This window comes from Argentina silus, assembly GCF_951799395.1.
Source record: "Argentina silus genome assembly, chromosome: 12".
NCBI classification, from domain to species: Eukaryota; Metazoa; Chordata; class Actinopteri; order Argentiniformes; family Argentinidae; genus Argentina; species Argentina silus.
This window is the reverse complement of record NC_139666.1, coordinates 9,463,658-9,481,569: the sequence shown is the minus strand read 5'-3', so window position 1 is coordinate 9,481,569 and position 17,912 is coordinate 9,463,658. Positions and strand designations below refer to the sequence as shown.

The 17,912-nt window shown below is 43.4% G+C and overlaps 1 protein-coding gene across 1 annotated transcript in view; it reads right to left on the bottom strand.

Annotated features, from left to right (window-relative positions):
• Positions 1–13,649, bottom strand: part of LOC310813240 (aryl hydrocarbon receptor-like) — a gene marked incomplete at both ends in the record, with an annotated part of 32,347 nt that extends 18,698 nt beyond the window's left edge. Inside the window, 2 exons of the mRNA XM_083682103.1 lie at positions 11,865–12,052; positions 13,609–13,649. Coding sequence (XP_083538229.1) covers positions 11,865–12,052; positions 13,609–13,649 — 229 coding nt within the window. The remainder of the gene's footprint in view (positions 1–11,864; positions 12,053–13,608) is intronic.
• Positions 13,650–17,912: the final 4,263 nt, after the last annotated feature.

The following is a 17,912-nucleotide window of genomic DNA, read 5'->3' as shown; positions in this document are numbered from 1 at the left end:
CTACATACAGTATGGAAGCAAAAACGGTTCTTCCACAAGATCAGCCAAAGAACGCCTTTGGAAGCTTTTTTGCTAAGTGTATGATCTCAAGACCTCTCAAGACCTCCTTGCCTTTCTAGTAAGTAATTAATGATACCGTATCTCCATTCATTGTTCATTAACATTCACTTGCCTGCCGTATGAATAAATGGAAAAAATAAAATCTTAATGTGTTGTTTAATCTTTAATCACAACATAAATCATTGATCAGTTGTCAGACAGGCAGAGCCATTGATGTAGATGGTTCAATAATGATGCAAGACCTTTATGACCATTGAACCGTTCATAACTGTTTACAGATGAAGGCAATGGTAAACTTTTCTTTTGCAATTACCAAATGATTGTGCAACAGCATGTTAATAAATGTTTAAAAAATGTTAGCCTCAAGTGCAACTTAATGCAAAGTGTTACCTGGGTATCATTTGCAATGGTTATGATCTTTTTTTTTTTTTTTTTTTTTTTTAACAATAAACTACAATATAAGATGGTGTTCATTTGCAATTGTAAACTACTGTTGAACCAACTCCCACTATAGCCTTCTATTTCAAACTTCTTTAGATAGCACTTTGTTTGTTATGGTAAAATGTTAATTACACAGTAATAACCTACAAAAAATTACTACTTGTTTCTTTGGGAATCACTAATACAAGCACAGAGAGGTTTCCTTCTCTGCAGCCAATGACAGATGACATCAGAGCCCTCCTCCCCACCCCCCCCACCCCCCACCCTCACCCCCCCACCACCCTCACCCTCTCCTGATGTGTGGGGCTGCTGAGAATTTGATTAAGCAAGCCCGACAAATAAGCAATGACCCTGAAAATTTGTCAGCTTGTGAAAGCCCGCCGCTAGAGCACTCTAAAAAAAACAGCAGCGTTGATTTGTCACCATTGTGAGGGCTGCAGCAGTAGTAAGGGAGGGTAGTTCAATTAGGGCAGGGAGGGACGGAATGTTCTGGTTGGACATACTGAGGTACCGGCTCTGGCCGTGCTACGTAGCACGAGGTGAGGGCAGTTAAAAGTAGGGCTGGGACAGTTAAGGTCCGATATACTGATGTACCTGGGATAGTTAAGCTCCAACTATGAGCGTCAGATAACCCCCTCCCATCCCGAGCTGGTGACCCAGAGGCCACCTTGGGACAGGTCCAAGCCTTCATCATGGAGGCATGGGCCTAAGTTCTACTGACGACAGACGCTTCCCTCCCCTAGACATGAGATCTGGGCTGGCGTTGTTTGGGATTTGTCTGATAGAGGGCTTTGCTTTGCCTGCAGGACTGTAAATCTGAGAAAACCACATTTTCAGACACCGAAAATATTTAGCAAATGTTTGACGATATTGAATTTGTCCCATCATGCTATTTACCAGGGGATTACGGGGGATGATCTTTGCTTCTTTCAGTCCCTTAAATGTTCTGCCCAATCCCTACATGTAACCCTGGCAAGAGATAGCATCATTAAACAGCACTGGGGATACTAGACACAAAAACAAAACAATGACCAAGCCAAAAAACAGAATTAACAGATAGAACAGGACCACATCCAACCATTGAAAAGACACTGAATGAGATGCTATGTAATGAGCTGCATTGAGATTTTCAGTCTCTTTTCATTCAGTTATTTCTGCCTACCAGGTCACCGACAAGGCGTAAACAGTGAAGCAAATGCTTTTTCACAAGCAAAAAGCCTTATATTTAGAAATAGCCGATGTGCTCAAGGAATGGCATTGCATGAGAGAAGAAGCATTATACCATTTTTATACAGTGCTGCTTGAAAGTTTGTGAACCATACAGGGATGGTCATTATTTTTGTATAAAATATTAAAATGAACTTATGAAATCTTTATCTAAACCCCAATTCCTAATAAAGACATTCCAAATAAAGGACACAAACAAAAAAAATATGATATATTTTCATTACTTATCATATTTACAAAAACTCATATGTGCAAAAATATGTAAACCTCTTCAGTCAATAGCTTGTGGCACCTCCATTAGCAGCGATAACTTGGAGTAAATGTCTCATATAGCCACTAATCAGTCTCGGACATCTGTTTTGAGGGATATTTACCCACTCCTTACAGAACTCAGATTTGAGGGGTGTCTGGCATGAACTGCCCGCTTCAGGTCCTGCCACGGCATCTCGAATGGATTTAGGTCAGAACTTTGACTTGGCCAATCCAAAACAAAAATCTTCTTTCTCCTGAGCCATTCTTTGGTAGATTTGCTTGAATGCTTTGGTTCGTTGTCTTGTTGGAAGACCCATTTTCAGCCCAGCTTTAGCTCCTCTCTCAAGAATCTCCTGATATACCTCAGAATTCATGGTTCCCTTAATGATGCGGAGTCGTCCAGGTCCAGAGGAGGAAAAGCAGCCCCAGATCTTAACATTCCCACCACCATGCTTGACTGTTGGGATAAGGTTCTTTTGGTGGTAGGCAGTGTTGGGTTTTCGCCAAACATAGTGGTTTTGATTGTGACCAAAAAGGTCAATTTTGGACTCATCTGTCCAGAGAACGGACTTCCAGAAAACTTCAGGCTTGTCCAGGTGGTCTCTGGCAAAGTTAAGAGGGGCAATTTGGTTCTTTTTTGACAGCAGAGGCTTCTTCCTAGAAACCCTCCCATGAATTCCATTTCGATTCAGTGTTCTTCTTATTGTTGAAGCATGCACAGTTACCTGAGATGCAGCGAGGGGGGTCTGCAAATCTCTAGATGTTATGTTTGGGTTGGCTTTTACTGATTTATTATTTTTCTTGTGGCTCTTGGGGATATTTTGGAAGAGCTTCTACTTCTAGGCCAAGTTGCTGTCATGTTAAATGCTCTCCATTTGTAAATTATTTGCCTCACAGTAGACCTCAAATCTTGTTGAGATGATTTTATAGCCTTCCCCAAACTGATGTGCTCTCACTACCCTCTTCCTGATGTCCTCTGAGATCTCCTTTCCTCTCGGCATGGTGTGTTTTGCATTCACCTGTATGGGTAACACAAAACTGACCAGGTTTCTTATCTCTATTAATCAGAGTCCCGCCCAAACTCTTTCCTAAAGATCTCTCACTAATTTCTTTATAATTTAGTTTTTTCTACTACACGCATGATTTCCTAAAAAAACATATGGAATGGACTGGTTCTGATTAAATAAAGATTTCATGGTAAAAACTAAAAAAATCTATAATTGCACAAGGGGTTCACATACTTTCAAGCAGCACTGTACATGATTTTGAAGATAAACATAATTTGGTTCTTTGACTAAAAAAACAAAACAAATTTGAGTGATATTTCCTCATTGAAGTCATATTCATCATATTCAAGGGGTATATTTCAGAGTCTAGAATTTCTGATAACATTGCTGACAACGGTTTTAAAGGCACAATCTGGGATTTGTTCTGCTGTTCACCGTTCTTTTAAATTCTAGATATATATAAACAATGACTATCTAAATAATATGACTTATAAAGTATTTTCTCCTTTCATTGATTAACACGTTCCATTTAGACCTATTCAAACTGCTGTGGTTCGCAGCCTATTTATTGAGACGTTCGCTGCATAGCTGTTAGCTCCAGTGTTTACATCACCGCTGTCTCCCTTGTCACATCATGCAGGATAACAAGAGAGCAGGAACTGAATCATGAAACTGCTGCTATATTTGGATGGCACTAAGAAAACACATTAAGGCCAAGGGGGAAGGGACCATGGTGACAGAGACCCCTTTAATAAGAAGTCTGCTGAATCCGCTGTGAAGGAGCTGAGGCTCTATTGGCTGTGGGGTAGAAACAGCTCTGCCCAAATGACCCAGATGGAGTGCCTGATTGGCTAAGGGCTTGGGGGAGGCATAGGCCAACGCTAATGTTTGCTTTGGATTCGTTCCCTGAATCAAACCAGCCTTGCTGAAACCAGGGCCTGTGAGTGGTGTGTGTGTGTGTGTGTGTGTGTGTGTGTGTGTGTGTGTGTGTGTGTGTGTGTGTGTGTGTGTGTGTGTGTGTGTGTGTGTGTGTGTGTGTGTGTTTCTGCCAGTGTGAGCTGTGTTTATGCCAGAGAGAGTGTGCGCGAGCGAGCGAGAGAGAGAGAGAGAGAGAGAGAGAGAGAGAGAGAGAGAGAGAGAGAGAGCGAGAGAGAGAGAAAGAGAGAGAGAGAGGGGACATAATGTGCGTGTCAGCATATACATATGCGTGCACATACATTGGCACTGTGTGAATGGTCTGTTTTTTTTTGACTGGCAAAGAGTAAAAATAGACCGTTCCAACTCCCTCAGCTTCCGCTCACTGCAGTGCACGAACACGCGATGCACATACTCCCGCACCCACTGACATACACATGGATGCTTGCAACACACACACAAGCTGAACAAGAACACGCGGTGCATGCAAAGGCACGCATACCCACACTGCCTACGTGTCTCGTGAGGATCTCTGATCACATGGTCACATATTGCTTACAAGAGGCTGTTCGGGGTGGAGGGTTGAAGGGCAGGGGGGCAAAGGGGGGAGTCATTACCGATTGCTGTGCATCCCCTTCGGTGCCCTGCATTCCACAATAGCGCCCTAACCCCATGACAGAGTGGGGGGATGGGGGGGATGGCTTAGCTCGGGAGAGAAGAGGAGAGGGGGATGACGAGAATGGGAGCAGGGGGAGGAGAGGAGAGGGATGAAGGGATGACCCACTGATGATGGTGTAGCCCAGAGAGCTCCACCTTTCATCTGCGTGCAGAGCAGGGGACGGATGGACAGATTGAAAAAGGCCCGGCGCAACCAAACTGAACAAGGCCAGCGAGTGTCATGACATGTCACAAGACTATAACAGCCCGTGAGCTTATGTAACAGATCGGCATCCCACAGAGCTGAGCATAGAGGCCTGGAGACAGACGCAGGCGTACTCTAAATACACACCAACATACACACTACGATGTGGAGATACTATTTACAGTTGCACAGGATTTTAATGCACGCAATGTCATTGTGTAAATACATGGAAAAACATGTTTTCAAAATTATCCATAACCATTGTTTTAATGTATGTTGACACATTTCCATGCAGCAAATGTAAAAGCACTCACTGAAAATGAATCCAGTTGTTACGATGAATGTATATTTAACCCTGTCATCTCCTGTGCTACACCATAGCATACTCACTGCTTACAGAGGCTGATGTATGTGCAATACACTTGTGGATGCCTTTAATGCTTGTTATGAAACAGGTTCATAGGCAGTTTTATGGGGTTTTAAGGGGTTGAATAAACCAATAGGAACCTGGGGAAGCTTAAGTGTCCATGATACAGTAGTATGTTAGCCAGATTGGGAATTTAGCCGAGACATTACCACCCCTACTCTAGCTCTAAGTGCCATGGGGTCAGTAGTGACCACAAATAACACCATCGTTTTAGGGTAAACCTTTCCCAACAGAAGCATACGGAGGCATAGGATCATAGAATTAGAACACCTCTACTGCCGAAATCTAATTAAATCTAATCTAATTCAACAAAGCTAATGTGTATTCCATTTCGAGGACATTGTTCTGCATCATTCATTTTCAATATCCATGTTCTGATCCATGGAGAGTTGCATAGCATGTGTGCTGTACAGGTCCATGTTCATGTGTGTTGCTGTCTATTTGTATACAGAAGCCATTTTAAAGATGGTGTAGATACAATGGATATGATGGTCCGTCTAATGGAAACTTGTGAAAAATTAATTTCCCCTTCCTCCAACATGCCATTTTCTGTTTTATCCACATGACTACCCACTCTTTCAACCCTTAATGTAAAGCCTGTATGTAGGGCATGGGTAAGAGAGGAGGAGAGAGGCCACTGTGTGCTATACTAACCACAAATTCACTACAGAGGCATGGTTTGTCAACTGTGAGCATGTACTGTATATTGTACGGAAACCATTTTAGGAAGTTGTCAGTTCTCACACAATACTGTCTCACTTGTCAAGTGAGAGTTTTGGGAGGTGTTTTTAAAAAAAAAATTTAAGTGAGGCAGTAATTAATGTGTGAGAACTTTCTAATATGTATTCTGTAATGTTGAAGCCTTATTTTCCCTTTGTGTTCCTGTATCCAATAGGCCAGCAGGCCGTGACTCAGATGTATACAGGCTTAGTGGTTCTTCACATGGCCTCTCTTGACACTACTGTGTGTTAAGACTAATTGGTGATTGACGAGTGTTGTATTTATAGACCAAGGGAGGCTGGTGGAGGTAGAGATCGGACTAATTCCATTCCATGCATTACAATGATCCCCTCCTCCGCTTTCTGCGTCCACCAGCCTCCACTGTTCTACAGTAGACCTAGAAGATGATGTCAGGGACTAAGGTAAGGCACTGTCCATCAATCAAAGACTTTTGCTTCAGTGGCCAAGAGCAATGACCACACAAATACAAACAACATCCATGATCTTTTAATAGAGAACTTCAAGACCCTTTCTTCAAGACGTTTGTAGTATAAAGCCTCTGGTCTCTGGTGAAAGATGTGAGACTGAAACGAGACGTGGGCTCTGGTCTCTGGTGAAAGATGTGAGACTGAAACGAGACGTGGGTACAGGGGTTGATTAACGACGAGTGAAGGAAAAGTTGTCTGCTAATTTCTGCGTTTAGTCTGAACACGCTGACCACCATCCAGCCGCCAAAGCAAATATAATCCTTTCACAATCCACAGGGATTATTCATCCAAATATCAATCTATATTTACAGCAACAACTATATTGCGATGCCTTTGAGTGCACTACAATAACAACAATTATACCCCTGATAATATCATTGGATGGATTACTCAACCTAGTTTAAGCTGGAAGCATAAACAAAATACCCACATTTTATACAAGCGGAAATAAACACTCTCTCTCTCTCTCTCTCTCTTTATATAAGCAGCTTTTGATAAGAAACTGCAAATATTGACTTGTTGAGTTACGAATTCCACATTCCATTTTGTACTCATGAGTCCTTTCCTTAAAGATCATTTGACATCAGCACAGTTGCCCCCATGCGAGCATATGGCAGGCACTTGGCCCTAAAACTCAAAAATGTGGTGTTGAAATCAAAATATCAGACTCTGCAAAAACGTAACCAGGCAACTCCACACCAGACCTGGGTGATAGCATTTCAAAATAGCATTTGAAATTGTTTCAAACACTTGAGCTGTGCGTGATTGAGGTTGCCTGGCACAGTGGAACCAATAGTCCCAAAAAGTGCAATCCCCACCCATCTGGCACTCCAGGCAGGCTAAAGCAAATGCTCCAAGTACTTCAACATACTGTATTTCACAGACCTTTCCGACCCTGGACTACTCTGCACCACACATCAACAAGCACATGACTGATTGATTCAAGGGGACTGGGTCATTAGCTACCTAAGGACCAGGAAGTGCCGACTAAGGAGAAGGAATAACAAACTTGAGGGAACAGAAGAAGGACAATCCTGCCTGGCGGGCTCCTGGCAAAGGTCACCATTCCAGGAATACCCGGAGCATTCTTATTGGCTTAGTTAATTTATCTGGGGGCGGGCCCTAACCTCTGAGTCCATTCCCACCTTGTTAGAAGAGACGTGTGGTGGCAGAAGTGGCGGTGACACCGGTGGCACCTTTCACCCACTCCTCTTTACACAGGCCAAACTCATCATTAAACGGCCATTCCACACTCAGAGGGGGGGCTTCTAATCCATTTTGCATTGTTATAACAGCAGAATAAAACCAAAAATGATTGCCAAGATTACATATATGCATTTAGGGCATTAAGTGTGTTTGTCATAATGTCAATGTGTTTCAATTGTCATTAAGTTGGAAGTTGGTAAAGGAAGTAGATATCATGTTTGGGAATGTTTGAGGTAGGGATGGGTTGGTTGGTTTGTGTATTGTAAGCGGAGATCAAAGAAGCTCTCTTGTTGTACCTTGCTTGCTCAGCTGAGGACCTTTTGAATTGTAGGCCTAGAGTACTAAACTAAATCCTTTGACATTTAACATTGAGCAAAATATTATGAATATGCTGCTTTAACCCGGGCACTAATGTTTGGGCTCTAGAACGCTAGAGCCAGGGGGAAACACACATGGAAAGAGGCTTGTCTGTCTGATGTTGTTAGTGTGGGGTGCCATCACAGCGGGAGAGTCCTATTAACAGAGGAAACACTGGGAATGCTGGAAAACGCAGCGTAGCCAGATCTACTAGGAAGAGAGGGCTTTTTATCAGCAATATACACAAGTCTAAGTGGTGCTTTCTCTGAGCAGCAGTGGGAAGCCATAGTGTCTGTGTGTGTGTGTGTGTGTGTGTGTGTGTGTGTGTGTGTGTGTGTGTGTGTGTGTGTGTGTGCCTGTACTGTATGTATGTAGACTACAGTATGTGAGTATGTAGATTACAGTATGTGAATATGTAGACTGATTAAATGATTACCTCCCCTATAGGAAGGGGACTTGGCTTTGTTGAAATGTTGCACACACATATATAGTAGACACACAGCACACACACACACGCACACACACACACACACACGCACACACACACACACACACACACACACACACACACACACACACACCGCAGAGAAGAAAGAAATTCCACAATACACTCAAATAGGCATGTCATTGATTTTCCACGGTGAATTATCTGTGACAAAATACACAGAAAGGAAGCTTCAGGCTGAAATAGATTTGACGTTGCTGCGAAGAAACGTCACAGAATCATCAGGACCACGATGACTGGGTTACAGTGTGCGTTTACGCTACAGTGCGTACAGCAGAATCAACGGCGATTGACGTGTGTGCATGGCCCATATACTGAACCACACATTCAACCTGACAAACACACAACCTGAGGCTGAGTCAGATGCAGAGGGACCTAATGACAGCTGAAAGCAGGCTAAGCCTCAGTACCAGTGAAAAGTTTGGACACACCTTGCCAAGAGTGTGCAAAGCTGTCGTCAAAGCAAAAGGTGGCTACTTTGAAGAATCGAAAATATAAACCATATTCTGGTTTGTTGAACACTTTGTTTGTGTACTACATCATTCCGTATGTGTTCCTTCATAGTTTTGATGTCTTCAATATTAATCTACAATGTAGAAAATAATCAAAATAAAGAAAAACCATTGAATGAGAAGGTGTGTCCAAACGTTTGACTGGTACTGTATATGGAGAAGAACTATGCCCCGCACACACGTTTTACCTCGGCAAGATTTCACGTGGACGTTTCTGTCTGTGTGTGACCTTTATTTAGACAGTAACAGTAACTCTCCATGCTTCCCCACTACAGTATGATGAGATTGCTCCCAAGCCCCATCCTCCTGAGAGTATTGTTGTGTTAATTCCGGGTAGAGGTAATCCAAGCGGTGAATTATTGTTGTGTACAGTACAGTACAGTACAGTACAGTACGTGGCTTTGTGCCAGGCTAAGTGAAGTACAGCACACAGCACGGACGGCAAGCCAGGGTGACCTCCCAATCATCTTACTGTAAGCACCCACAAATCTTTTGAAACAGGACAATATGTCACTGTGAAATATTCACGTATACTGTAGAGTAAGCACACATTAGCGTGTTCTTCCCTGCAGGAGAACCCTTTAAAGAACCCTTGTTAGTGCCACGTACGAATGAATGAATGCTAATTATATGAACACAACAGCTGTGAGTGCAGAGAGGGAGAAAGATGAGAAATGCCACAAATCAGGAAACAGAATCCTTTGACCCTATTTGTAGCTGTGGGGTTTTAGCAGAGTTGTATTTAGGAGAAGCGGGTGTTCCCAGGCTGGCCGTACAGAGGAATGCCTGTCAGTGTAAGGGGCATCAGAAGGACAGGAGAGGCAGCTGGGCTGGATAATACTGGCAGACGGATTAAATTGGCTCTGCCAGGCTTTGTTCACGTTCTACAAGACATTTAATTACACACACAGGCACAACACTAGCGTTTGGTACAAACATACAAGAGGGGAATATAAACAAAGAAACGGAGGAGAGAAAATGCAAATGCTAAGAGCCTGAGTACTCTAAAGTAGACAACACACCAGTATCACCAGCACTGTAACCTGTCCATCTCAGCCCAAACAGCCATTTCAAAAAGCCACAGTCTTAAACAAACATTGCTCTCCCTCCATTTCATAAATTCTTTAAACTCAGGGGTTTTCTATTAATTATTCATGCTACGAGAGCATCCAACGCCCGCATTGCAGCATTCTCCTTTAAAGATCACTGCCTAAAATAACACTGTCTGTCTTTCGTTCCCCCCACAAAGGACAAAAAAATACAAATCAACCCACTTGCATGCAATTCTTTTGTTTCCCCCACATACAATTCCCTACACCACATTTTTAAAGGAGAGCCTGCGTGAACTTGTTCCCTCCTTGTTCCCTCCTTTATTCTCAAAATAAATGATGTTAGAGGCCTTGATTAAATATTCAGGGCCCTTGCTTCTTCGGAGCGAGGCTGAGGCCGGGGCAGGGGCAGGGGCAGGGGCAGGGGCAGGGGCAGGGGCAGGGGCAGGGGCAGGGGCAGGGGCAGGGACAGGGACAGGGGCAGGGGCAGGGACAGGGGCAGGGGCAGGGGCAGGGGCAGGGGCAGGGGCAGTAGCAAGGGCTGGGGGTGGGGCTGGGGCTGGGGCTGGGGCTGGGGCTGGGACTGGGACTGGGACTGGGGCTGGGGCTACAAATGAGGCTGGGGCTGGGGCTGGGGCTGGGGCTGGGGCTGGGGCTGGGGCTGGGGCTGGGGCTGGGGCTGGGCCTGGGGCTGGGGCTGGGGATGGGGCTGGGGCTGGGCCTGGGGCTGGGCCTGGGGCTGGGGCTGGGGCTGGGCCTGGGGCTGAGGCTGGGCCTGGGGCTGAGGCTGGGCCTGGGCCTGGGGCTGGGCCTGGGCCTGGGCCTGGGCCTGGGGCTGGGCCTGGGCCTGGGGCTGGGGCTGGGGCTGGGGCTGGGGCTGGGGCTGGGGCTGGGGCTAAGGCTGGGCCTGGGGCTGAGGCTGGGCCTGGGCCTGGGCCTGGGCCTGGGCCTGGGCCTGGGCCTGGGCCTGGGGCTGGGGCTGAGGCTGGGTCTGGGGCTGAGGCTGGGCCTGGCAGCAGCTCTTGGTAGGCGGGCGGGCGGGTTCCTTCCACATCAGAGCTGATTAGATGTGCTTTGAAGACGTTGGGAAACACAGCCCATAGCCCACATGAGAGACTGAGGAGCTCTACAACAATTGCTGTGTTTTCAATTTTCATAACAGTTCTCGGGACTGGAGCATGAATGAGGGGGGTGGAGAAGAGAGAGGTTGGTGGAGGGTTTAAAAAGCACTGCTCCTCAATGCTTCCCAGGATGATGCATAGCAATTACAGCTTGTCCCAGTTACTTAGAGACAGACCTCAGCTAAAGATGCCAACAGAGATGGCAGTTCTAAGGGCTCTGAGGGCTCCCAATGGAGTGGGGCAGGTTTTAAGCTAAATCTTATGCCACTGACACTCCTAAAAGGGCCTGTTGCTCCCTTCAGACTGCATTTCAGAAAGAATGAGCTGACACCTCATGAAAACAAAATAAAAGCAACAGTCTCCTGCAAACCTCCCACAAAGTAAGCAGCGATCATAAAAACTCCATTGCTCCCTTTTCATGCCAATCATGTCCATGCTACATGAATCTGCTACTTTGTATGTCTATATTGTGTTGTAACGCCAAGCACCATATTCAACCAACACAGAGTTTCCCCAGTCACATATCGATTGAATGCAACCATTAATGGAAAACAAAAGACAGCCCTTTGGCAACAAGGCCTCGTAATTACAACCCAATAACAGGTTAACCACAACTAAGAGAAGACAAATACATTCTATTCTATTCTATCCACACACAGAGTATCTCTGAGATTCCATTGCATGATGCAGGGGCTTTGAATGACCACAGACTCACCAGTGAAGAAGTTCTTGGCGCGGAGGTAGCTGACACTAAGGCGGAGGATGGAGAGTTTGTCCAGGCTGGTGGTCACCTCCTCTGGGAAGGGCAGCAGGCTAGCCAGCCTCTCCAGCTCTCCATTTAGACGATCCCGGTGCCGCTTGGACGGGTTCGACTTAGCCCCTTCTGTAGGAACCTGCTTCACCCTGTGGAGGAGAATCATATTTCATTTCATTGTAATTCATTATGATATGAGGATTATCTGGGATCTGGGATTAATACTGTTATTAGTAGCTACTTGTATTATACTTATTGCAATTGATTGCAATACATTACAATACATTTCACATTTATATATTTCGAGGATGTTTAACAAATTATTATTTTGGAGCAGATAAACATCAGGTGTCAGACAAATTAAGAGCATGAACGGAATCAATTTCAAAATACAAAGCATATGATTACGTGCCTCGTGGGAATAATGCCATGTTTTTTATGGCAAAAGCGTTCTGAATTATTATTTATAGTGCTCAAACAAGCCAGTCAAGCGTTACTAAATAATTCCAATAAACAGTGAACAGTGAATGCTCATTGTGCCCTGACCACCATCAACACATTCTTTGCCTCTAACAAACACATTGCTGTTTCAACAGACTTGAACAGAATGGATGTTATAACGCTTTATTTAAAGACATATAAAGACAGGTATTTTTTTTTTCATCAAATATTAAACTACAGTGTATTTCAAGAGAAGATTACATGGTAACATAGTAATGAAGATTACAATAATGACACTTATATTGATACGAATAACAATAACAATAATACAAACAATAATCATAAAAACAATAATATGTGATATTATTATTATTATTATTATTATTATTATCATTATTATTATTATTATTATTATACATTGCAATTTATCATTGACAAAAGTACATTTGCATCAATTTGAATCCATGCATGACTGGTTTAAAATCTGTTTGGAACATAAGCAGGTGCAAGGTGCATTTGGTCTCATATATTTAGCCATAAGCACCAGTGCCCCCTCTCATCCGTTTCCATCAAACACCGACTCAACGAAAGGGCGTGTTGATATAAAATGGCGTAGCCTATTTGCGGCTTGAAGTAGCTTGGATTTGTAGGTTCATGAAAGTGGAATAAATAAATACAAATCTGAATGTATTTTTTACCATTATGGGCTTTGGGGGGAAAAAAAGATTTCAATTAAATGAATCTCGATTAGGCCTATAAATCAATACGATACGCGAAAGCGGTAATAATTAATGCGCCGGTATCCAATTGCTATAGTTGAACATTCGAGTGTAGCCTACTGTACATTTTAATTGGACATCAAATTACACTTTCATTCAATCAGCATAAAATAAACAAAGCAACTGAATTAGGCTACTGTAGCCTAAATACGGAAAATAATGTTAGAAGTACAGTGCAATGTCATTGCATAAAAAGACATCCGTGTCTGCCAAACTAGGCCTTTTGGGACGACAGCTCATTCGTGCGGACTAGAAATACTTTATCTATACACAGGGCATCGATCCAAAATATGCTATTTGAGTTTATGCATTTAATGGAATGCAACATTGACAGCTATTTCGAACTGTCACGGGATAGCCGACATCCAACGGGGGGCTGGAAAGGATGGAGTGGCGGCGCGCGGTGCAGGGATTAGAGAGAGAAAAAAACTATTATTTATCTTTTTAAAACCTCATCGAATTCTTACAAATAAAAATCCACTTACGCTCTCTGGACCGGTTTTCTCCTTTTACGTCCAGCATACATGATATGGCTTTTAGACAAGCCTGACGAGTCCTCCAAAAATATATTGGCGTAGTCTACAGCTCCTTCCGAGCTACATACAGCCGACCAGAAATGTTCTTAAACTAATCCTCCTGACGAAGAACGTAAACACATTAGCGAGAGGCCACACAACGACATTAAAACGAATACAACGAAATGGCCAATTATTAGCTTATATTTTATACTTCAATTGTGCGCAGATCCAAAGATGGTTGAGGAAATATACTTTCTATAAATGGCACAGTATTTCCACCAGACCTCCATCCGTTAAAACGAATACGAGTTGTGATGTTGTTTAGAATCCTTCCAGGAGCTACACAAGGTTTTGAAAAACTACAAACCAATGCTTCATTAACATACAACCAAAGTAATTCTCCGGCTCGGCATCAAGCAAGTGGTGATCTAGATTGGTAATGCCAATGTGTTCTGCAAGGCGCAGTCCCGTTCTGAAGCGAATTGAGCCGCATGCATCCTTGCCTATAGTCTAATCTGTGATACTATACATTGCACTTCATAAAACAAAGTTGTTAGAATCATTAATTTCCATAAATTCACAATAATGATGCACCCAAGCATCAGCTATTTCCAATTATGCCGTCAGGTTTCGGGGACGCGCAGGTCCGGCACAGATTTGGGGCGGGCGCGCGCAAGAAGCTTAGGCAACTGATGTCTGCAGGGGCATAGGCGAAAAGCTCCTGGAAACACAGACGGGCACGCCAATGTTTGCGCGGTCCTGAGCGGCCTTCTCGTCCAATCAGAGTGCACATGAAGGAGTAGCGGTTTATATTGAGCCTAAGTGTCCTTTGCTGTATGTGGGTCAGAGGTTAGACTTTTAAATAATAAAAACAGTCATTCTGAATTCATCTTTGCATACCCTGGTGTTGAGAAGCAATGCACTTTATGTCTAAATGCTTTTCACAGCCATGCTTCTTATTGTAAACATTTGATTACAAATATGGATATAGCCTATCGGCCTATGGTGGATTAAGCTAATCCATAGCAACACAAACCTAGTATAGATAGATGGAGGTGATTACATCTCTCATATACAAGGATGAACACACCTGTTTATCCTGATTTTAATCAGGATTAAACCATATGTCATTTTATACCAGCGATTTATTACTGCTGAAAGGCGCTCTTGCAATCTAACAATCACCACCACACCATAGGCACATGTGAATGTATTCAGACAATAGACAAAAAGAAAAGCCCACAACTATGATAATGCATACATGAGGTCATGTGACTGGGAAAGCCCGTAGGGCTTTGTGGGGCGATGCCTCTCCTCTGGTATGAAAATCCTCTGACACATATAGAATAATGTAGGCCAAGTAACCATAATATAGGCCTCTTTCTGAAGGCTTAATGCCCGTTAATGGTGGTCCTTTAAAGTAAGCTACATGTCCAGCATGTTGTGTGTTTTGACACAGCGAAGCAGCATTACTGTATGTACTCTGTAGCCCACCAAAAAGCGATCAGCATTACAAATGGGTATAGCCTCGCAATCAACTCTGTCTGTTGCTTATATTAGAATCACTTGACAGATACAAGCTAGAACCAACCAACCTGCATTATGAACATCTTCGGAATACATGAGCCACAGTTGTTACCCATCCACACAGCGCAGGGCAGGCGGCACATGATGGTATAGTTTATTTTGATTCCCTTTGACTTTGCACTCACTTGGTGGTGACCGGGCACTTTTGTTTATTTACTTGTTGTTTGTTTGTTTGTTTGTTTGCTCTCGGAGACAACCAAAAGAACAAATTGGATGGTAGAAATCCCTCAGCCCATGAGTGTAGCAGATGCCAGAGGGTGGAGGGTTGGGGGCTGATGTGTGCGGGGGATGGGGGGGGGGGGGGTGAGGTGGGGTGGAGGGGGGCTAAGAGTGGTTCTGTGTTTGTTTAGACACTGTGCGTCCCTGGGGTAGACACCATCACAGCTGTGAATGTGTTTTCCATGCTCAGGCCCCGACAGGATGGAAGAAAGAAAATCTGTGCTCTCTTTCTCTCTCTTTTTATTAGTGTGCTGTGTTAGTGTGCAAGGCAGGGCTGTTTGGCTGGGACTGGGGCTGGCTGTGCTTGGGCTGGCTGGGGGTTCAGAGTTTTGCAGGGAATGCAATATAAGCTTGCTGCGCAGCTGACACCCTCTGTAACCATATGAATTAACAAGTGCTAAGTTGATGAATGTGTTTTTGTTTCTGAGGGAAGTGTGAAATGTGAGATTTCCATCGTCTCAGCACGGTAGCCCAAGGCTGCGATTGGTTCACGAGAAGGGCAAGAGAAGGGCTATCAAGTCCATCATGACCGCGAGGGGCACTCTTACAAAAATGCATACCTTGGAGAGAGAGAATAGTGAAAACAGTGAACTCAGATCATCAAACTTATACTATACTGCACTACCTGTATATACTGTTCACACTGCACGTTTCTGCTTTTTTGCACTTCTGGTTAGACGCTAACTGCATTTCGTTGTCTCTGTACTTGTACTCTGCACAATGACAATAAAATTGAATCTAATCTAATCTAATCTAATCTAATCGTTTTATCAATACTCATGCCAATCACCACAGGTTGATGTGTCACTGTTTGTCAACCTGGCATGACCTGTAGGCCTATCTGTTTCTTTTTAACACAACACTTCTGTAGGCCTTCTTTAACCATACTGTTAAGTCCAGGCAATCCTATAACTGTATGTACAGTAGGTTAATGATATGTCACTTCAGTAGATCACCCAAAACATGCGCGGCCAGTTTTCACGCAAAAGTTTATAAAACTGGAACTTGACGTGAGAATGTGCTTACCTCCACGCAAACTTCTGACCATATAGGTATTGTATCCACAGTCCAGAAGCCAAGTGTGGGTTTTGGAGTTAGACCTACTGGGCCTATTTCTCACTTAATACGTTGAATTGAACCTCGCAGGAGCATGACCAACATACAGTAACATCAAGTGATCAAAAATCAAAGACAGCTGGGAAAAAAGTGATTATTATTGATTTTAGCCTATTGCACGTAATTAGAATGAGACGTGGCTGAATGATTATTTTTTATTATTATGTGTATCTTGTGAGTTACTGTTTCTCATTTTAGAAGTTGAATTGAACTTCGGAGGAGCGTGACCAACATACAGTAGGCTATTATACCAAGTGCGAGATCAAAGACGGCGCCAAGCGCGCACCTGGGAACATTTTATTTTAATTGTTATTGATATATGGCTATTGCATGTAATTCGAAATGACACATTGCTGAATTATTATGATTATTATTATCTCAATCTTGATTTGATTAGGCATAGACGTTGTGGCTTCTTGCCATGCAACATAATGTCTTATATTTGTTATCCTATACCCAAACCTGCAAATAATATGCGCTGCCTTGCATCCACTCCACTACCGTTCTATTTTCTCTTCTTGTTTTTCCCGCTGTATTAATTGCGGTTCACACAAAATAGCATTTCCAGCACATTATAAAAGGCCTAGGGAGGCTATTAATTGAGTTATCATATATGTAAATATAGGGGGCGTTTATTGGGTGGGGCAGTGAAGCTCGTTCACGTGCGCACATTTTTAAGATGGGTTTTCATGCGTGCGCATATTTTGTGTGAAATCAACGCAACGTTTATAAATGAGGCCCCACATCTGTAGCCTCCTGCAGCTGCTTTTTGTCTTTGCTTTGAAATGCAACCGTTGAAAGACATGTTATTTTAACCATTCTTTAGTTAAGATAATTGGCATGGAATGCTGTTGTAGCAAGAGAATATTTTGGTTAAGATATTAAGCCACTGAAAAACTCAGCTGTGAAACTATATCCCTCCTTCTCTTTGAGTGATATCCATGGGGAACCAAGCCACAGTTGAGAAATGACCATATTCAAAACCACAACTCCTTAAACATATTTCGAAATACATTTCTTCTTGTACAGTCTCCAAAGCTAGCAAAAGCCACTGTAAAGAAAATACAAGAAAGAGATCTCCTTTTTGCAGGAGTTGGCAAAAGTAAACTAGCTCGCGTGCGAGCATAATATTATGCGCAGCTGATTGTAAGATTGGATTTCTCTGTGTTCTTTTTGTCTTATTCCCGTTTTCTCAAGCACAGCAGTAGTTTTCTAGAATGGCGGCTCGAGTTTCCTTGAACCAATCCAAATGTCTTTACTGTATCCAAATCAAACGTGGATAATATGTGCACATACATTATGCAGAGGTAGTGTGCGTGTGTGTGTGTGTGTGTGTGTGTGCGCGCGCG